The 19,635-nt window shown below is 35.9% G+C and overlaps 1 protein-coding gene across 1 annotated transcript in view; it reads right to left on the bottom strand.

The window, feature by feature from the left end:
* PIBF1 (progesterone immunomodulatory binding factor 1) overlaps positions 1–19,635 on the bottom strand; it is a gene marked incomplete at both ends in the record, with an annotated part of 161,289 nt that overhangs the window by 16,903 nt on the left and 124,751 nt on the right. The window contains 2 exons of the mRNA XM_084235697.1: positions 7,944–8,028; positions 13,627–13,757. Of these exons, the coding sequence (XP_084091823.1) occupies positions 7,944–8,028; positions 13,627–13,757 (216 nt within the window). The remainder of the gene's footprint in view (positions 1–7,943; positions 8,029–13,626; positions 13,758–19,635) is intronic.

Below are 19,635 nucleotides of genomic sequence, written 5' to 3'. Positions count from 1 at the left end.
TACACAGCATGGTACTACAGTAAATATAAGACATTTCAACTTAGCAATTATTCTATGCTTCTGTAATGTACAAGGTGGCTTATTTATTATGTAGCTCTTTCAAAATTCTATTTTCCTTAAAACTCTGACCCTATCATGACTCTTCTCATTAGAAAACACCATTAGATGGGAATATGCTAAATTCCTATCACCAAATCTATTTTTATTTACTTTTTAAAAAAGAATTATTTCTTTATTGTAAGATTTTTATTTTATTTATTTTCGTGTACAAGAACTTGGGTGTAGGCAAGAGGTACTGGGGGGAGGGGTGTGTGTGAGAGAGGATTCATCAGAGAAACAATGGGGAACAGAACAGGCAGAGCCACTGAAATACACTGCTAAGGGGAGCAGTGGGCAAAACAGGAGAGGTATGCTGCGCCATGTGGGGGATCAAACTCAGGCCTTAGTGGTGATAGCGCTGAGACTTAACCACTAGGACACCAGGGAGGCCCCTATTTTTATTTGCTTTTATCTTAACATAATCTTAACTAGTACACCAGAGAGGCCCCTATTTTTATTTACTTTTATATTAACATAATCTTTACTTCTACTCTTCATAATGGAAAAAATGCCCCTCCTGTCTAAAGTTAAATCTCATTACTTGGGTCTTTTGTGTTGAATTATCTTTTCTGTCTTTTGCTCATTCAGAATCTATCTGATCCATTCCTGTCACCAACTAAACTGAACACTATTCAACCTTGGGAGATAAAGCCTTTGACATGCTCCCTCCCTCCATGATCACCCTATATTCTCTTACTCACATATCCATTTTTCCTACTTCTCAACTTTCACTCATTCATCAGTTCATGGTAATCTGCTTTTTAGCATCAGTGAAACTGCTTTAGCATCTGGTTAAATCCAAAGGACACTTTCTTTTTTTAATTTCTGTTTGACCTGGCCCCTTGACAATCCATACTGTTAGGGGGAAAGGATGTCCTGAGTTAATCCCATGCAGGCTTTGTGGACTCCACCCCCACTCCAGTCTAAAGCCATCAGGATATTGGGAAAGACAAATCCCATCACCACCAAAGGGAAGGTGGCTGGGACCTGAGGGTGGAGTTAAGCAGCCAGGTTGGATATAAAAACCAAACACGTGGGCCTTGGGGGGCTGGCTATGGCTCGCCTCCTGGCTTCACTGCTCCTGGCTGGCGGCCAGCTCTCAGAGTGCCATTTTGGGATTCCTGATCGGCGGATCGGGTAGGACTCATTTAAAACTTTGTCTCCCACTTTTCTCCCTGAGCTGTACATTTCCTCATTTCCCCTTCCCTTGTAAATAAACCTTTTATTAACCTTTCTCGCATGTGCCTGCAGTAGAGCATTGATAAGTCCTTTTCAGCATGCGGGTGAGGACCCACAGTCAGGCACCCCGTTTTGTATCGGGGTTGCTCTACAACAATACCACTGTGAACAACTCCAACGCCCTCCCTTCTGACTGGTCTTTCTGGGTCCAATGACTCTCCTCCTCCTGGTGTTCCTGCCACTTCTCTGACTGCTCCTCACTCTTTGTTGTAAGTGCTTCATCCTTTACCCATTCCTTAAATGTTGGTACTTGTCAAGATTCTGTCCTTCGTTTTTCTCTGGTCTTATTCCATACTTTTAATCTGTTTCCATGTAAAGCTGTCTGTCTTTACATGGATTTGCTGTGACTCAAAACTCTACCTTCAGATGAGTTCTCTTTCTTGAGTTCTAGTACCTACATTTTATTTATTTTTTAAAAAGATTTATTTATTTATGCACACAAGAACTGGAGTACAGGCCAGAGGTAGGGTTGGGGGAGAGGATTCACCAGAGACAAAGTGGGGAACAGAACAGGACTATCTACTGAAATACACTGCTGAGGGGAGCAGCAGGCGAGACAGGAGAGGTCTGCTGCACCATGAGGGTAGCTCCCTGGCCAGGGAACGAACTCATGCTGCAGAGGCTGCAGATAGCTCATAGGTTGCGTCTTAACCCCTTGCACCACTAGGGAGGCCCTAGTACCTACATATTAAACTCTCTCCTAGAAGTATTAGATATTTTCTTGAACTCTTCTTCTCCAAACCTATTCCTCCCATGTTCATGGGAACATCACTATTAACCTGGGACACAAACCAAACCCTGAGCCTCTTCTTTGTTCCCTAAATCCAATCAGTCACCAAGGTCCATGATTCTACTTTCTAAGTTGTTTTTTTCTTTAAAGATTTTTTCTTTATTTATTTATGCACACAAGAACTGGGGTGTAGGCCAGAGGTGCAGGGGGTGAGAGTACTCACCAGAGACAGAGTAGGTAACAGAACAGGCAGATCTTCTGAAAAACACTGCTGAGGGTAGCAGTGGGCAAGTCAGGAGAGGTCTGCTGTGCCATGTGGGTAGCTCCCCAGCCGGGGGTTGAACTCATGCCACAGTATCTGGCAATAACTTGATAGTGCCGAGACTTTAATCACTGCACCACCAGGGAGGCCCTAAGTTGCTTTTGGTCAAATTTTGTTGGACACCATGATCACCAGTCTAGTTCAAGATACTATAGCTTGCTGAAATACTGGAATAGCTCCCTAAGTGAGGTTCTTACCATGGCCCTTACTACAGCTTCAAAAGAAATGAGAACAGCCTCTTAAATTTATACTCACTGTTCTTTTAGGTATTTGGCAGATTAAAAATACTTTTCTTACTTTGAAAGTTTATATTTGAAGGACACATGATGAAATATATACAAAGAAAAGCAGAATTAGAATTTCCAAAGGTGATTAACAAATCTTATTTCATTATGGTAACTACAAGAGGATAAAAAGGTAAAAAATGACAAGACTCATTTCTTATAATGAAAACTGAATGTTTACTTTGAAATCTTACTACTGTGATCTAAGAGTGAAATTCTGTCAGTTCATCTTTTTCTTTGCTTCCTTTTTATCTAATTAAGATTTATATTTGTTACATTTCATATTCTTACACATAAGAAGTCTGAATATGAGTGATTTTAACCCACTTGAAGGAAATAGAAAAAGTGATTCTGAGGTTTCAAAAATGAAAGAGAAAAAATGGAAATTATAACATCTTTGTGTTTTCTGGCAACTAAGACAAAACAGAAACATTAAATTACACAGTTCTCATTTTCTGACAGAAAGGAAGACTATAAGTTCATATATAGAGGCAAAAATTTTCCTGGAACTAATGTAAGTGATAATTTGCTATGATATTTTTGTCTAAATGGGACTAAGGAGAAAGAGCATAAGTTTTTGTTTCAGGGGGAAAAAAAGAACCTGTAGTTTTATTTTTTTAAAGATTTATTTATTTATGCATACAAGAGCTGGGGTACAGGTCAGAGGTGTTGGGGTGAGAGGATTCACCAGAGACAGAGTGGGGAGCAGAACAGGCAGATTGACCGAAGTACACTGCTGAGGGGAGCAGTGGGTGAGTCAGGAGAGGTCTGCTGCGCCATGTGGGTAGTTCCCTGGTCGGCCGGGGAATCAAACTCATTTTGGAGAGGCTGTGGAGAGCTTCATAGGTTGCATCTTAACCCCTTGCGCCACCAGAGAGGCCCTGCACTTGTAGTTTTGACAGAAAGTATATAATCATGGTTGAGTTACTTAACTCTTATCAGCATCAGTTTCATCTGTAAAAGGGGGGGGGGAGGAAATGATATTTATCTAAGTGTACTACTGTAAAAACTAAATTATGAAATATAAATGGAAGTACTTAGTAGACTCCCTTAAGTAATTTCACCAAACAAAGATGACAACAGATTTTGTTTTGATTTTCTGTAAAGGGAATGATCTTGAACCTCTGAGGTTGAGAATAAAATGTACCTAATCACCATTCATAATTCCAAATATAAGTGACCATTTTTAATGTATACATGCTAAAAACTTATAGAAAAAGAGGTTAATATTGATTTTTGTCACTCCTAGAAATTTTTAGATACCAGCTGAACATGACAGGAGTTACTTTTAAGGTAATATGAGCTAAGGGGCCTCCCTGGTGGCACAAAGGGTTAAGATGCAGCATTATGAAGCTATCTGCAGCCACTGCATATGAGTTCGGTCCCCCCAGCCAGGGGGTGACCCACATGGTGCAGCAGACCTCCCCTGACTCACCCGCTGCTCCCCTCAGCAGTGTACTTCAATCAATCTGTGAGTCAATCTGTTCCCCACTCTGTCTCTGGTGAATCCTCTTATTCCCACATACCTCTGGCCTATACCCCAGTTCTTGTATGCATAAGTAAATAAATTTAAAAAAAAATAATTTGAGCCAATACTAACATAGAAAATAAAAGCACTCTGTGGCCATACCCCAAATGTACTAGAATTGTCAAATTAGAATTATCCCCTTTCTTTTTTTAATACATACTTGAAAACTATGTAAATGAGTTAGTGATGTCAATTCTATTACACCACCACCGTCATTATATGACCACCAGCATATCAGAACTAAGTACACAGAGCCAGAGTTGTCAAGTGCAAAAAGAAAAAAGAAAACCTTTAAAATGTTCACTTGGTCTCCTTAATAAGCACTAATTTAAACTGAGAAAATTTAGCCATTTAAAGCAATGACTTAGATATTTTCCCACCTGAGGTGCCAACCCTGTGCTAAGCATGCCTGACTGTGGGTAAGTCCTACATTTTGTGTTCTACGTGTCTTGCTTGCCTGGCTTTGGTGTAGGCCCTGGTTTTCACTTCAAAACATTATATTTATCAGAGTTATGCTTATCCAATTGATATTAGTTGGCTATAACAAGCACTTGATCCTCAAGTCGTAAAATGAATAAATTAATTCCGTGGACTCATAGTTCAAGGGAACGGTCATCATTTTCCTGGATCCCGGCTCTCCTTCCGCAAAAGCAGTTTGTGTTTACTTCTGCATCTGGACATGCTGGGCAAGTTCTTAAACTATTTCTTGGAAAAGATTAAGCACTTGTATCAGGTTTGTTTTATTAAACAATCATTTTTACTTAGCTTAAAAAAGAAGAAAGTTACCTTTGGATATTTGACACTAAGAAAAGTCAGAATGTTGGATTATTTAAATTTAATTACAGGCGGATCTAGTGTATCTCAGTAGATCCACCAGTGCTCCCCACTCTGCCTCTGGTGAATCCTGTCACCCTCTGCACATGTGGCCTACACCCCAGTTCTTGTACGCATAAATAAATAAATCTTAAAAAAATAAAATTAGGACCTCCCCGGTGGCACAGCGGTTGAGCGCTGGGTGGTGAAGCTGCCCGCAGCCTCTGCAGCGCCGGTTCGATCCCCAGCTGCTCCCCGGCCACTGGAGGAGGGTCCTACATGGCGCGCAGACCTCTCCTGCCATCTGCTGCTCCCCTCAGCAGTGTACTTTGGTCCTTCTGCCTGCTCTGCTCCCGGCTCTGGCTCTGGTGAATTTTCTCACCCTCCCCCGCTTCTGACTGTATAAAAAAATCAATCTTCTAAATAAATTAATAAATAAAATTAACTAAATTTATTACTTTTTGATATTTAAGAGTATTACGTATGGGCATTTATTCATTGGATCCTTGAAGATTGATTAATTAAGTTCAAAAATATTGATATTTTGAACTTAATGAATGAACATTCATTCTTCTTTTGTTTAATATTCTTCATATACATAGCATCACACACTCATTTTTTTCATTCCTCATCCAAGGACTCCCTTATGCCTCCAACAATGTATTATTTAGTAAGTTCACATATTTTTTGCTTTCACTAGCATTTCTAAACTATCTGGCTATAAATCTAACATGTCTATAAATTAATGGCTAAGATAAATGACAAGTATTTAATTAGATATGCATCCATGTGAATTGATGCCACGTAGTGGGAGGTGGGCGGTTTACATGAGTAGTTTCATCTTGCTAGCTTTAATCTTCTTGTTTAAACATATTTTCTCCTAAACCTATTCACAATTATTAATCCACCAAATAAAACTTTTAGTTTTTATTTGGACTCATGAATGATTTGATTATTCAAGTATGATGTACAAAATACATACTTTCTCATATATTTTTAGAATCTAGCATAATCCTCTAAAATCAAATGAAAATTGCCATTCTGAAAAAAATACTTGTTATTCAGCATTATGAAAATAAAAGTACGGTATGACTAAACAGATATCTGTAGTTACTATCTCTTAAATATTCAATTTTAAGAACATTTGTGAAAATCCATGTAGTAAATAAATCAGGCTTCCATAGTGAAGAAACAATTGTTTGAAGGTAGAATCCTAGGAAGTATGTAATAGCAGATAAGGCCTGGAATGCTGGAATTCAGGAAAAAGAATAAAAACACTCAGAGAAGCTTTTCTGAGCTTGAACCTGTTGTTAATCTACTTATCTACCTAAAAGTCATCCAGTGATATCTTCTTATCCTTTTCATTCATCATGTAAAAATACCACTGTTAAGAGAGCTCACTCCAAAGACCGTTTGTAAAATAGAGACAATTCCCCAAATTCTCGACACCATTTCTAGGATATGTACCTTTGAACTGCTTCAAGTAAAATATTCCCCAGTTATCTCTACCAATAAGATCCTTCCAACAATTTCTTCCCAAATACCCTATATATCTTTCCCAGACTAGGAAACAATGTCTTCAGGGTACTCATACAGCAATAATCTGTTTTGAGCATTTGGTACATTTGATAACAAAATGGTAAAAACATGGCTAAGACAAGGCAGTGATAGTTCAGTGGAAAAATATGTGTTGGATTAAAAAAAACTAGGCTCTATTGTAACTGCTGGCAAAGATAGAGAGCAGCTGGAACACTCATTCATTGCCAGTGGGCTGTAAATGCTACTGTCACTTTGGAAAACAGTTTGGTACTTTCTTATATAGTTAGACATACACTCTCCATATGACCCAGCAATCCTCCTGTATATTTACTAAGAGAAATGAAAACATATTTACACAAAAACAGAGAGACAATTATTTACAGCAGCTTTATTTTAGATGCCTCTAAATGGAAAAAATTCAAATATCCATCAATTGGTGAACAGATTAATAAACTCTTCTCCAACCATATAATGGAATATTGCTTAGCAATAAAAAGGAACAAATGACTAATACTTGCAACCATGTGGCTGAGTCTTTTTTATGGTAAGTGAAAAAAAGCCAGACTGAAAAGATGATCACTAATAATTTCACTTATATGACATTTTGAAAAAGAGTAATGCCTTTTGCTGGAAAAGCCAACACTATAAGGGATGGAAAACAGATTAGTGGTTGTTAGGGCTGGAGTTGGGGAAAACAGTCACTACAAAGGGGACATGAAGGAATTTTCTGGGATGACAAAGCCATTTTATACATTAATTGTGGTGATGTTGCACAATTGTGTGCATTAGTCAAAAATCAGAAATGTAAGCTAAAAATGGTGACTTTTCTTATATGTCTATTAGACTCAAAAATTACCTAAAAACAAGAAAACAGAACTAGAGTTATCCCTTAGTTACTAATTGGCATTGGACAAGCCTCTTAAAACTCATTTATTCTTTCATAAAATGGGGATTATATTAACTCTAAATGTTGATGCTCTTTGAGCTTGATGCTTGATGAGGAACAAGTAAAAAATAACCTTCATGGATTTTAAAGTTCCACATAAATATTGTACATTAAGCACCTGGCATACAATGATAACAGAGATACAGTAAAGAGATTTATTATCTAGTGAAGGAAAGTGATAAAGCAAAATGATTATTAAGTAATATGGAAATTAAATGAGATATACAACAGGCAAAAAAGAGTCAAAATATGTAAGGAGTAAGACATAACTTATCAAGTATGCAGTACATCATGAGTTGAATAAAAAGGGTCAGATCATAGTTGAGAAACCAGTATTAGAACCAATAATAGACAGGGACATCTGGGATCCAATAATCTTAACCCAACATGGGCTCTGCAAAAGCCTAAAGTGGTAAAAATTAATGACAAAATGGAAAAAGTACCTCACGATGATTGAGAAGTTGTTCTAAATCTAATGCCATTTGATTCTTCATCTGCAGTAGAGCTGATTTTTCTTTATTTAAATTGCTGGAAAAAAAGAGCACTTTTAAAAAGGCATTTAATTTTTGTAAGTTTAATTAATAAATAGTAAATAGAAAACAAAAAATGTAAAACTTGTGGGTTGAACGAAAATAAATTAAATTTATGGTCCATAAAGATAGCAGATTAGTCACTGCAACATTTGACTTATTCAGTGGCTATTTTGTGTGAAGACTCTTTTTATAATCATTTGACAATGCAGCTGACCTGCTTTCTGAGAAGAATTTCTTGCCTACTATGGATATAATATTAACGTTTTAAAAGTAGCTGTTTACTCCTGAAATGTAAAAAGATGAACTGGACTTACATAAAAGGTAAAAAAAAAGAGAGAAGTATATGCAAGAAAAAAATAAAACTGAAGAGGCTAAAAGTCTAATTAAAACATTTATCTTTAAAACTGAAAGTAGTGCTTTATAATTTACCACATCGTATCAGGGATATAATTGAGTTAGATAAGTCAATCACATATTTAACCTCTGTAAGCTTGGGGAAAAATTCTATCTCCAAATTCTTAGTTTAATCTTCAATTTCTACATCTAAATGGTGAATTTCCCTTTGATATGACCTATTTCTGACAGGAAAGGATGAGAAGCCTAATCATAAGGACATATAAATATTTTAAAAGATAAATATTTGAGGTCTGTCTTATGCTCTGTGGAGTATTATTATTCAACATGTAAAAATTAATTAGATCCATGAAATGAAATATTCTTTGAAAGCCACTGAGATGAATCTACTCAGCCAGCACTACAAGAAGAAAAGAAACAATGAATTGAAGCAACATAACATTCAATGTCAAAACAAAATCTGTGAAGGTAAATTTAATGAGAATTGTTTTGCTGAAAAGGTAAGTCTTAAGTTATACTTTAAGAAAGTGGAAAGTCACCAATTCAAAAAATGTTAGGCAGAAATTTTACGTTAAATCCAAGGACTGGTATCCTGGAAGAACAAGAAATTCTTAGGGTTTAAGAGGAAAAAACCCACTCTCTTCCTTTCTGGCAACTGAGAACTTCCCCAAATTCTCATCAGACTTTGAGCTGAGTTAGTCTTGAGAACAAAGACTAGATAAAGTTCTAATTTCTCAACTGTGCCACTGACTCAGCTGTGTTATAAAGCGCCACCAGACCACCTCACTGGACCTCAGAGTTTTCACATCTGTAAAAGTAGAAAATAATACTCACGCATGTCAAAGGGATATGTGAATTATCTAATGGATGATTATATAAAGCATCGAACACATAAAACTCTACATAAATGCTATATAGTATTACTAATTCAGATGAAAAACAGGCTTTGGAGGAAAACAGTAATTAAATGCCAATAAAGGTAAGCAGCTCAGCAGAAAAACAAATTGACTTTTGGAGTTAGGCGCCAGAGATCCTACTGTGCCAAGGAGTTGAAAAGAACTAAATGATATAAAAGAAACTGAATGCCATGTTCTGCCAGAACCCCCAAATGGTAAAGATCAGATTTGTAATTCTAGGACTTTAATCTATCTATTGCAAAAATCACTTTGAAGATAAAACATTTTTCAAAATTAAAACAGATATCTAGTAAATAGGAATAAGTATTTTCAAGGAGCAGATGTGTTCATGTCCATATGTTCATATGTATGTCATATATCACACATACACAAGTATATAAACACACTCACACAGTACATGTAATCACACACACACACACACACACACACTCTCTCTCTCTCTCTCTCCCCCTTTCTCCAATACCAACAAGTACATTAAATAAAATGCTAAGGAAGGAAATGCTGATAAATGAAAGGACTCTGACTGGGTAATTTCTTAGAAAATGTTTTTTATGTAGCATTTAATTTTTTTTCCAGAATAAAGAAATTTTTCAAATTTAAAAAGCAAAAATAACCATAATTACATGTAATAAAAGATGGGTGGATAAATTGGCTTACAGAGCAAGACAACTGTTTGCCACCAACAGTATGGACACCATGGCCAACACCAGGATATATATTTTCAAAATTTCAGCTGTCTAATATCCTCTTAAACAACAAGGGAGACTTCCTTCAACATGTGGCTCTCTATAACTTAATATGATTATTATACACTGTGTTCTTTCAGTATGTAAGTAATTGCTCAATAGTTCAGCCTCTGTAAGAAATATTTCCTAACAGTGGAAATTTACCTTTAAAATACAAAGCTTCTAAGAGTGACTCATAAAGCAACTACAAAACAAATCTTACAAGCACATCTATCATGAATGGTATATTACACCCATAATTGTTCAATTCACTGTTAATTATTACTCAGAAATTCATGTTTATGGCTCTGTTTCACCTGCTATATGAAAACATATTCCTGATATATTGTTCCTTAACTTCCTGGATCAATATATCCTGACTTAGCCTTACAAAAAAAGTTGACAAAGTAGTTTTTTTTCCCTTAAACCTCTAGTTAAGAATAAACTAAGAACTGACAATAGGGATGGAAAATTTATGCTAATTATTCTCTTTCCAATCTTCCTTCAGTTCTTAACTATAGATCTAACTATATAACCCAGACAGTCTCTTGTGACTTTGTAGAGGAGAGTTAACAGTACTACTTTTAGAGTGGATTATTACTTTAATGATAGGGGAATTTAAAGCAGTTAATAGTGATATCTCAAATGTTAGCTTTTAACATGTGTATAATGATTTCACTTCAGTACATATTTACTCTAACCTTTCTAGACATTAAATACATAGTATAATTACTTAAATCTGCAAGGAGTAGAGTGGCATTGCTTCATTTCCTAAGAAAAATGATTATTCAGTTCTTTAAAGAACTTTTATTGTATAATCTAGAGAAACACCTTTAATAAACAAAGAAGAACAGGAATTGTCAAGGACCCTATCACTTAATCTTTTTGGAGACATCATTCTGTGTTTAAATTTTGATTTAAGGAAGGACAAGAGGAAGGAAAGTAACATTTACTGAGCTCCTCCTCTATGTCTGAAGCTTTATTTATGTTATTTCACTTCATTTTCACAACTAGCCTTTGCTGTTCACATTAATATCTATATTTTACAGACATATTTAACATGAGGAAAAAAATGAGGCTTATGAGTATTCAAAGTCCAGGACAATTTTACTGTATGTGAAATGTCACTTCCTTAGCGTAGGGGTGACGGTGGGTAGGTCTGAATACACCCTGCTGTGTCTGACTTGCTGAGTGGACTCGGTCTTTGCTGGCCTCACTCATTTTATTCCTGACACCCCCGTACATCAACAGCATCTCAAAGACCATAATTAAACTTCTGAAAGATCCTTAGTTTTTCATTGTATAAGGTAGTTGCTTCAATGAAGAGCAAGATTTCATATCCTGTGAAATATTAGTTCAGAATCTACTAAAATAACAGGCAATAAATTTATAAGATAAAGATAGCTTTAAAGGACTCATGTCTAAGCACAAAGTTCTTTTTGCAGTTGATTCCTGATTCCATAATTGGCATCATTTTTATGATTACTGTTGCTGTTACTAAAGGAGTTCTAATATTCATCTAAACAACATAATTTGAGAAGTGTTAGTTCTCATTTTCAAGACAATTTTCAACAGAAAAATTTATTAAAAGTAAAATACATACTAATAATAGCAAACACATACAGAGCATTTATAATTGTGTAGGCACAGCGCTATACATAGTAGAAAGAATACATCATTTAAAACTCAAAATAACCAGATGAATTAGGTTATTAAGTTGTGCGAATATCATTCTCATCTCACAGATCAGAAGACTAGTTGTACTATGTAATGCCATAGCAATTAACCAGCCACAGTGGCATTTAAAATTAATTTAAATAAAATAAAAAATTCACTTCCTCAGAAACAATTGCTATATTTCAAATTCTCAACAGCCACACGTGGCTACGGTACTATACCGTACAATAGGGGCATATTTTTATTATTATAAAACATTCTATCAGATAAAGGGGGTTTAGAGAGTTAGTTGACTTGCTCCAATTCAAAACTACTAGCTGGATTTGAATCCACGCATCTATCAATAGAACTTGTATTCTCTTTCAAAATCTGTTTTTAAAAAGCAACTTTATTATGGAATATTTCAAAAGAAGGGAGAAAATATAACAATTCTCTAACAAATGTCACCTGGCTTCAACAATTATCAACTTATTAAAGACCCACTTTTAACTACCATTCTATGCTGCTTTTTTTGCTCTTCCTTAGTTATATTATTTAAGGAAAAATTACTCCTTATTCAGAATAGGACATAGGGAGGCAGTATAACATAATTATTACAAGTATACAATTAGAAAGCAGACAGAGCTAGACTGAGATTTTGGTCCTAACACAAAGCTGTATGTTTTTAAGTGACAATTTGCTTAATTTCTCTAAGACTGAATTTGCTCAGCTTTATAATTTTCTCCTCTAACTAGCTATCATTTTTCTTCATCTTAAACATTTTCATTTATCTTAATTCTTAGTAAAATAAATATTGAGATAAATTTATTTGTCAGCAACTGTGCAAGAAGTACTTCTTCTACAGGCGTTTCATATGGGCCTCAAAAGGGTAAAATAATTCTCAGTTCTTTAATTTAACAGTTTCCATTCCCATCTATTTCTCTGCTTCCACATTTATGAATTTGTTAGTAATTTATCCAAAAATTTATTCTAATAATCTTAAAATCTAGTAACTAAGCCAATAACCCAATCATTCATGAGTTAAAACCCCTATAAGCACAGCATCGTTCTTTGATGAAATTTAAAGAGACCAAAATAATCACAGAGATGAACAACAGTGAAAGAATTTGAATACTTATTGAGTGGAACAAGTCTTTTGGCTAAAGTGTCAGGTAAGAAAACAATTTCAGTGTGAGGAGGTGAAAGGAATTTATTTACATTTAGGTAATTTATGGGTGACTTCATGTAAGGGGTCAGGGGAAGAAAAACCTAAAAATTCCTTGGTAAAGTCAACATCAATCTAAGTAAATGTGTACATTTTATCAGTTTAAAAAGTCAATTTGGGGCCTCTCTGATGGTGCAAGGGGTTAAGCACAGCACTATGAAGCTATCCGCAGCCTCTACATTGAGTTGATCCCCGGCCGGCCAAGGAGCAATCCACATGGTGCAGCAGACCTCTCCTGTCTCACTGCATGCTCCACTCAGCAGTGTATTACAGTAAGTCTACCTGTTCTGCTCCACACTCTGTCTCTGGTGAATCCTCTCACCCCCCCACACCTTTGGCCTGTACCCCAGTACTTGTTTGCATAAATAAATAAATCTTAAAAAAGTCATTTTGATATCACGAATGGCATCTACCTATATTCTCCCTCTCCCTTTGGCAAACCCACAGCACATTAAAGAATTCTAGGGACCAAGGATAGGATGATTGTTGTGTGCCCTTGGGTGGGAGGGTGCATTGCTCAGAAGTATGGCATTGTTACTTCTGTGCTGAGACTTCTGGGAAAGTGAACACCCAATATGATGTGACCATTTTTTTCCCTCAGAAATTTAACATTCATCCCATTTACCTTTATCACTTAAACTTTTTCTTCATAATTCATGTATAACAGTGTTAACAGTGCCTTTATTATTCAAATAAAAGACTTATAAATGGTTTACCTGACATCTTTCTCAAGTTGTGTAATATTCTCCTTCAGCGAATCAATCTTAGTATCCCTCTGACGTACTGATTCAATGAGATATCTATAAGGTTGCTGAGTTTGGTTTAACAGAGAATTGGCCCTGTCAAGCTAAAAAAAAAAAAATAAAGATTTCATTAAAATCTAGAAAGCTTTACAAGAAACTAAAAATCACTCTAGATGCTTGAGCAAAGGTGTAGTATATCAACTGTTCCTTAAAGAAAATTACTCCAAAAAGATTTTCCTGTGAAAATTTGACTGTTTTAAAAATTATCAATATAGCCATTTTTATAATAATAATAAAGTTATAATAAAAAACAATATAAACAGGCAAAGTTTTTTTTTAAGATTTATTTATTTATGCATGCAAGAACTGGGGTACAGGCCAGAGGCGTGGGGGGTAGGAGGGTCCGCCAGAGACAGAGTGAGGAAAAGAACAGGCAGATCGGCTGAAATACACTGCTGAGGGGAGCAGTGGGCGAATCAGGAAAGGTCTGCTGTGCCATGTGGGTTGCTCCCTGGTCGGGGATCGAACTCGTACTGCAGTGGCTGCAGATTGCTTCATTGGTTGCATCTCAACCCCTTGCGCCACCAGGGAGGCCCATCAAAGTTTTTATAAATAAACTATTGCTACCAATTTTGGGGGTGAGTCTCCTAAATTTCCTTACCATTTGCTGGTCTGAGAAGCTGTGGGACAAAATTTATCTTCTTTTCATGAATACCCTTTAGCTAAAAATGAAAATCTTTCATTTGAACTTTATTTCTACTCAAAATAATATAATTATTACTATAGATGAGTGTTTTTTATGTCTTCAAATTTCCTTTCATCTTTAAAGTTTGAAAATCATGATTTATGTACCTAAATCACTGTGCATAATTAAATTAAAAAAAAAAAACTATGTTTAAAACATAAACAACAGGGCCTCCCTGGTGACCAAGAGGTTAAGCACAGCACTATGAACCAATCCACAGCCAGTGCAGCACAAGTTCAATCCCCAGTCAGCCAGGGAGCAATCCACATGGCACAGCAGACTTCTCTGACTCGCCTGCTGCTCCCCTCAGCTGTGTGTTTCAGTCAGTCTGCCTGTTCTGTTCCCCACTGTCTCTGGTGAATGCTCTCACCCTCTGCACCTCTGGCCTGTACCCCAATTCTTGTATGCATAATTAAATCTTACAAAAAATAAAACATAAATAACAAAATTCACCATTTCAGCCATTTTATAGTACACAATTCATTGGCATTAAGTAAATTTACAATGTACAACTGAATTTACATGTACAACTATCACATGTATTTGCTTTAGAACATTTCGTCAGCCCAAGCAAAAACTCTGCAACCATTAAGCTAAAACATTTCTCCCTACCCCCAGCTCTTGGAAATGTTAGTATCCTATCAATACTTTCTGCTCCTATGAATTTGCCTATTTTGGATATCTCATATAAGTGGAATAATATACTATTTGACATTTTGTCTCTATTTCATTTAATGTTTTCAAGCTTCAACCATGTTATTCTGTGAGTCAGTACTTCATTCCTTTTAAAAGCTGAATAATATTCCATTGCATATTTAAAACATTTTTTATCTATCTGCTTATGAATACTTCAGTTGTCTCCATTGTTGGCCATTATGACTAGTTCTGCCATGAGCAGTGGTATAAAAATATTTTTTTTTAATTCCGTTTTTAATTTCTGTGAGTATCTACTAAAGAGGGCACTGCTGGGTCACTTGGTAATTCTGTATTTTTTTAAAGGGCCATTTTTTTTAAAGATGTATTTATTTATACAAGAACTGGTGTACAGGACAGAGGCGCGGGAGGGTAAGAGGATTCACCAGAGACAGAGGGGGGAGCAGAACAGACAGACGGACCGAAGACACTGCTGAGGGGAGCAGCGGGTGAGACAGGAGAGGTCTGCCACGCCATGTGGGCTTCTCACCAGCCGGCTGGGATGGAACCCACACTGCAGAGGCTGCAGACAGCCTCACAGTAGCTGACGGCGCTCAACAGCCTGAGCCACCAGGGAGGCCCTAGCTTTTTCCTTTCTTGATAATGTCCTTTGTATACAAAAGTATTAATTTTGATAAAGTTAAACTCAGCGTGGGTTTTTGGTATCATTTTAAAAAGACCACGCCAAATCTAAGGTCATGAAGATTTTCTACTATGTTTGCTTTTTTATGAGTTTTATATCTTTAGCTCTGAAATTTGGGTCTTTGATCCACTTTGAGTTGCTTCTTAAATGAGGTGTGGGTCTAATTTCATTCTTTTATAAGTAGACATCCAGTTTTATCAGCACCATTTGCTGAAAGGACTATCTTCTGTACTGAATGGTATTGGCAGCCATACAAAACACAACTGACCTGTTATATGTGAGGACTTAATTTTGGCTTCTTCAATTCATTCCATTGGTCTTTTAGGTCTATCCTTATGCTGGTACAACACTAGCATTAGTGTTAGTGTAGCTTTGTAGTAAGTTTTAAAAGCCAGAGCTGTGATTCCTCCAACTTTGCTTTTCCTTTTCAAGACTGTTTTGGCCATTTGAGGACTCATCAAATTACTTATGATTTTTTAGGATGAGTTTTTCTATTTTACAAAAAATGACTTAGGATTTTATAGGAACTATACTGATTCTGTATATTACTTTGCTTAATATTGCCATCCTACAATATTAAGTCTTCCACTCCATAAACACTGACTAACTCTCCATTTATTAGGTGTTCTTTAATTTCATTCAGCAATGTCTTGTAGTTTTTTTTTAAGTGTAGAAGTCTTTCTCCTGTTCAATTAAATTTATTCCTATGTATTTTAACCTTTTTGATGTTATTGTGAATGAAACTATTATTTTTTAAAAGATTTATTTATTTATTTATGTATATAAGAGCTGGGGTACAGGTCAGAGGCGCAGGAGGGTGAGAGGATTCACCAGAGACAGAGCAGGAGGCAGAACAGGCAGACGGATCAAAAGCACTGCTGAGGGGAGCAGCAGGTGAGACAGGAGAGATCTGCTGTGCCATGTGGCTGGCCGGAAATCGAACCTGCGCTGCAGAGGTTGTGGACAGCTTCATAGTGCTATGCCACCGGGGAGGCTTAGAACTATTTTCTTTTTCTTTTTTTTTTTAAGGTGTTGATTTTTTCAAAAAATTTATTTATTTATTTATTTATTTAAATAAGCACTGGGTACAGTCAGAAGTACGGGAGGGTGAGAGAACTCACCAGACCCAGAGCGGAGAGCAGAACAGGCAGACTGACGAAGTACACTGCTGAGGGGAACAGCAGGTGGCAGGAGAGGTCTGCATGCCATGTGGGACCCTCGCCAGCGGCTGGGGATCGGCTGGAGATCGATCCAGCGCTGCAGAGGCTGCGGGCAGCTTCGCAACCCAGCACTCAACTGCTGTGCCACCGGGGAGGCCCTAGAACTATTTTCTTAATTTCCTTTTTGGAACTGGATTATTCCTTGCTAGTTTACAAATATATGTGATTTTATGTTATGCTTTTTTACTTTACCTTATATTGCAATCTCTTTTATTTTTTTAAAGATTTATTTATTTTATGCATACAAGAACTGGGGTACAGGCCAGAGGTGTAGGGGGGGTGAGAGGATTCACCAGAGACAGAGCAGGGAACAGAACAGGCAGATTGAATGGAGGACACTGCTGAGGGGAGCAGTGGGTGTCAGGAGAGGTCTGCTGTACCATGTGGATTCCTCCCTGGCCAGCCGGGGAATCAAACTCGTGCTGCAGAGGCTGTGGGCAGCTTCATAGGTTGCACCTTGCGCCACCAAGGAGGCCCTGTAATCTCTTTTAAAGGTTGATTGGAGTAGCTTAACTTGCAATTTTTAATGTTACAAAATTGTGTAGTTAGCAAATGTGCTATGTCATTACACTGCATATAGTAATAAACATTTAGGATGCTATCAGTTTTTGATTAGTATAAATAATGCTACAACAAGCCTTTTGTATTATAGATGATTTTTTCATGTAATATTTTCTTAAAATTTTTTCAGAACAAAACATGTACTAGGTTAAAGGGTAAGTATGCTACTGAACGGTCTTGATATATAAAATCAAAGTTCTTTTCCTTAAGGATTTTATCAATGTATATACCCAATCAACCTTAATTTTTTTGTTTATTTGAATTTGCCCTTTATGTGAATTTCTAAGCAAATGTACAGTGTATGTCTGCACAGAACTGTCCATATCATCAGGTGCTTACCTTGGTAAACAATAAGTTCTCAAAAAAAGGTATTCTAAGTTGAACATGTGAAAACTAAGCAATCACAGCAAAACTGGTAGATACTTATTAAAAGGGTGAGGAGTGGTAAAAGAAGTATTTCATTACACAAACAAAAATATTATAAAATTCCTGGCTACTTAATGACTTTAAAATACTCTAAGGCAATAAAATTCTAGTCTTATATTTTTTTCCTTTTCCTTCAATTCCTAACAAGTTCAAATGAGGCTAGAGATTTTCTGTTTTTCTGGGACAAGAAATTATTTCTATTTTTTTCCTCAAATAAACTACATTTATTAGATCTACACTTTTAAATTAAGATCTAAACATATTTATTTTAGCATTGAAGTTTTCTGGTTTTCCATTCACATAAAAAAAAATAATGAGTGACTAACAGTATTGAAGCAGAAGATGGAGAACAGCAGAATGGTTATAGTAAACGGTGGGGGGCAGAAACAGTCACCGATAAAAACAACTACTGTTAAAATGATCAAGCATGAGGTCCAGGTGGGTTAAGGAGGAAATAAAGCCAAGAGGTAACTGACCAAACATTACAGAATATCTGCTTGCAATTTGAGAACTCTTTGTTGAAGTTATTTAAATTATATTAGAAAATTTTCCAAAAGTTACACTACATATAGTTTAGGGAAAAAAATTTCTCAAAGAAAAGGAAATGAACAATGAAACAGAGAAGATTTCTGGTTTTGAACATAATTCATTATAGTGGAAGCAGAGCCATAAAGAAAAAATACCATGAATATTTTCTGTAGTTTGGGTTTTAGTGTTCTTTTTCCTTTCTTTAGTAATCATTCTTTATAAGTCTATTACAATGTCACTGGAATCTTATTACTCTACTAAGTTACTTTATGAACATTCAAATATGCAGCTGGGCAAAAATAAAACTAAGTTCTACTTACCTGTATAACCAGTTTCACTAGTCAATTAAATCAAACAATTGCCTTGACTTTGTTTTCACAGAACTGACCTGAAAGAATAAACTGAACTGACAAGTTGCTTTGTGTTTCAAAGTGCAGAATAGTGAGTGTGTATGTGTGTGTGTATGTGTGTATCAGGAAGGATGGCAGGGGTAGACTAAGGACATTTACAAATTGTAGTTGGCTGTGATCTAAAATGAGCTATCTTTAAAATTTTCAAATCTAATTTCAATTGCTTTAACAATAAAGCAGCAGTTAGTCTTATTTATTTTAGTTCAATTTTTTCACTACAACAATTATATGTGTTAGATTTTAATATTACAAAAAAAATTAAGAGCAAAAAGCCCTATGACTTTCAAAAGGTATCTTCAATATGTAATCTAAAAATGCTTCCCACCCTGATTAAATTACTATGTGTTATTAGTTTTCAAGATATATTTCTTTATAAGATTGTTTTCAGGCTTCTAAATCCCCACAATTTACTTTAATTCCTCATGAGAAAAGTACATGTCTCTCAATGAGAAGTAAGACTAATTTCTATTTTTGAAATACATGTAAGTTAACTCCTCCAATATGATTTTAAAAATCCGTTCTGTAACTACAATAATTACTATTCAAAAAGTTTCACAATCACTCATTTTACCTATTGTTAGCAATCTTTTCCTTATAGGAAAGCCTTAGTAATTAGTGACTCAGGAATCATATACGTAATAAATGACTAATGGGCTAAAGTCATGACACAACATTTTATAGAATTGTTATTCCTCTTTTGTTTCAATAAACTGTACCTATGATTCATAGAAAAGAGCAACACCTGATTAAAACATA

The sequence above is a fragment of the Talpa europaea genome (genome assembly GCF_964194135.1).
Source record: "Talpa europaea genome assembly, chromosome: 6".
Lineage (NCBI taxonomy): Eukaryota > Metazoa > Chordata > Mammalia > Eulipotyphla > Talpidae > Talpa > Talpa europaea.
This window is presented reverse-complemented; position numbering and strand designations above follow the sequence as displayed.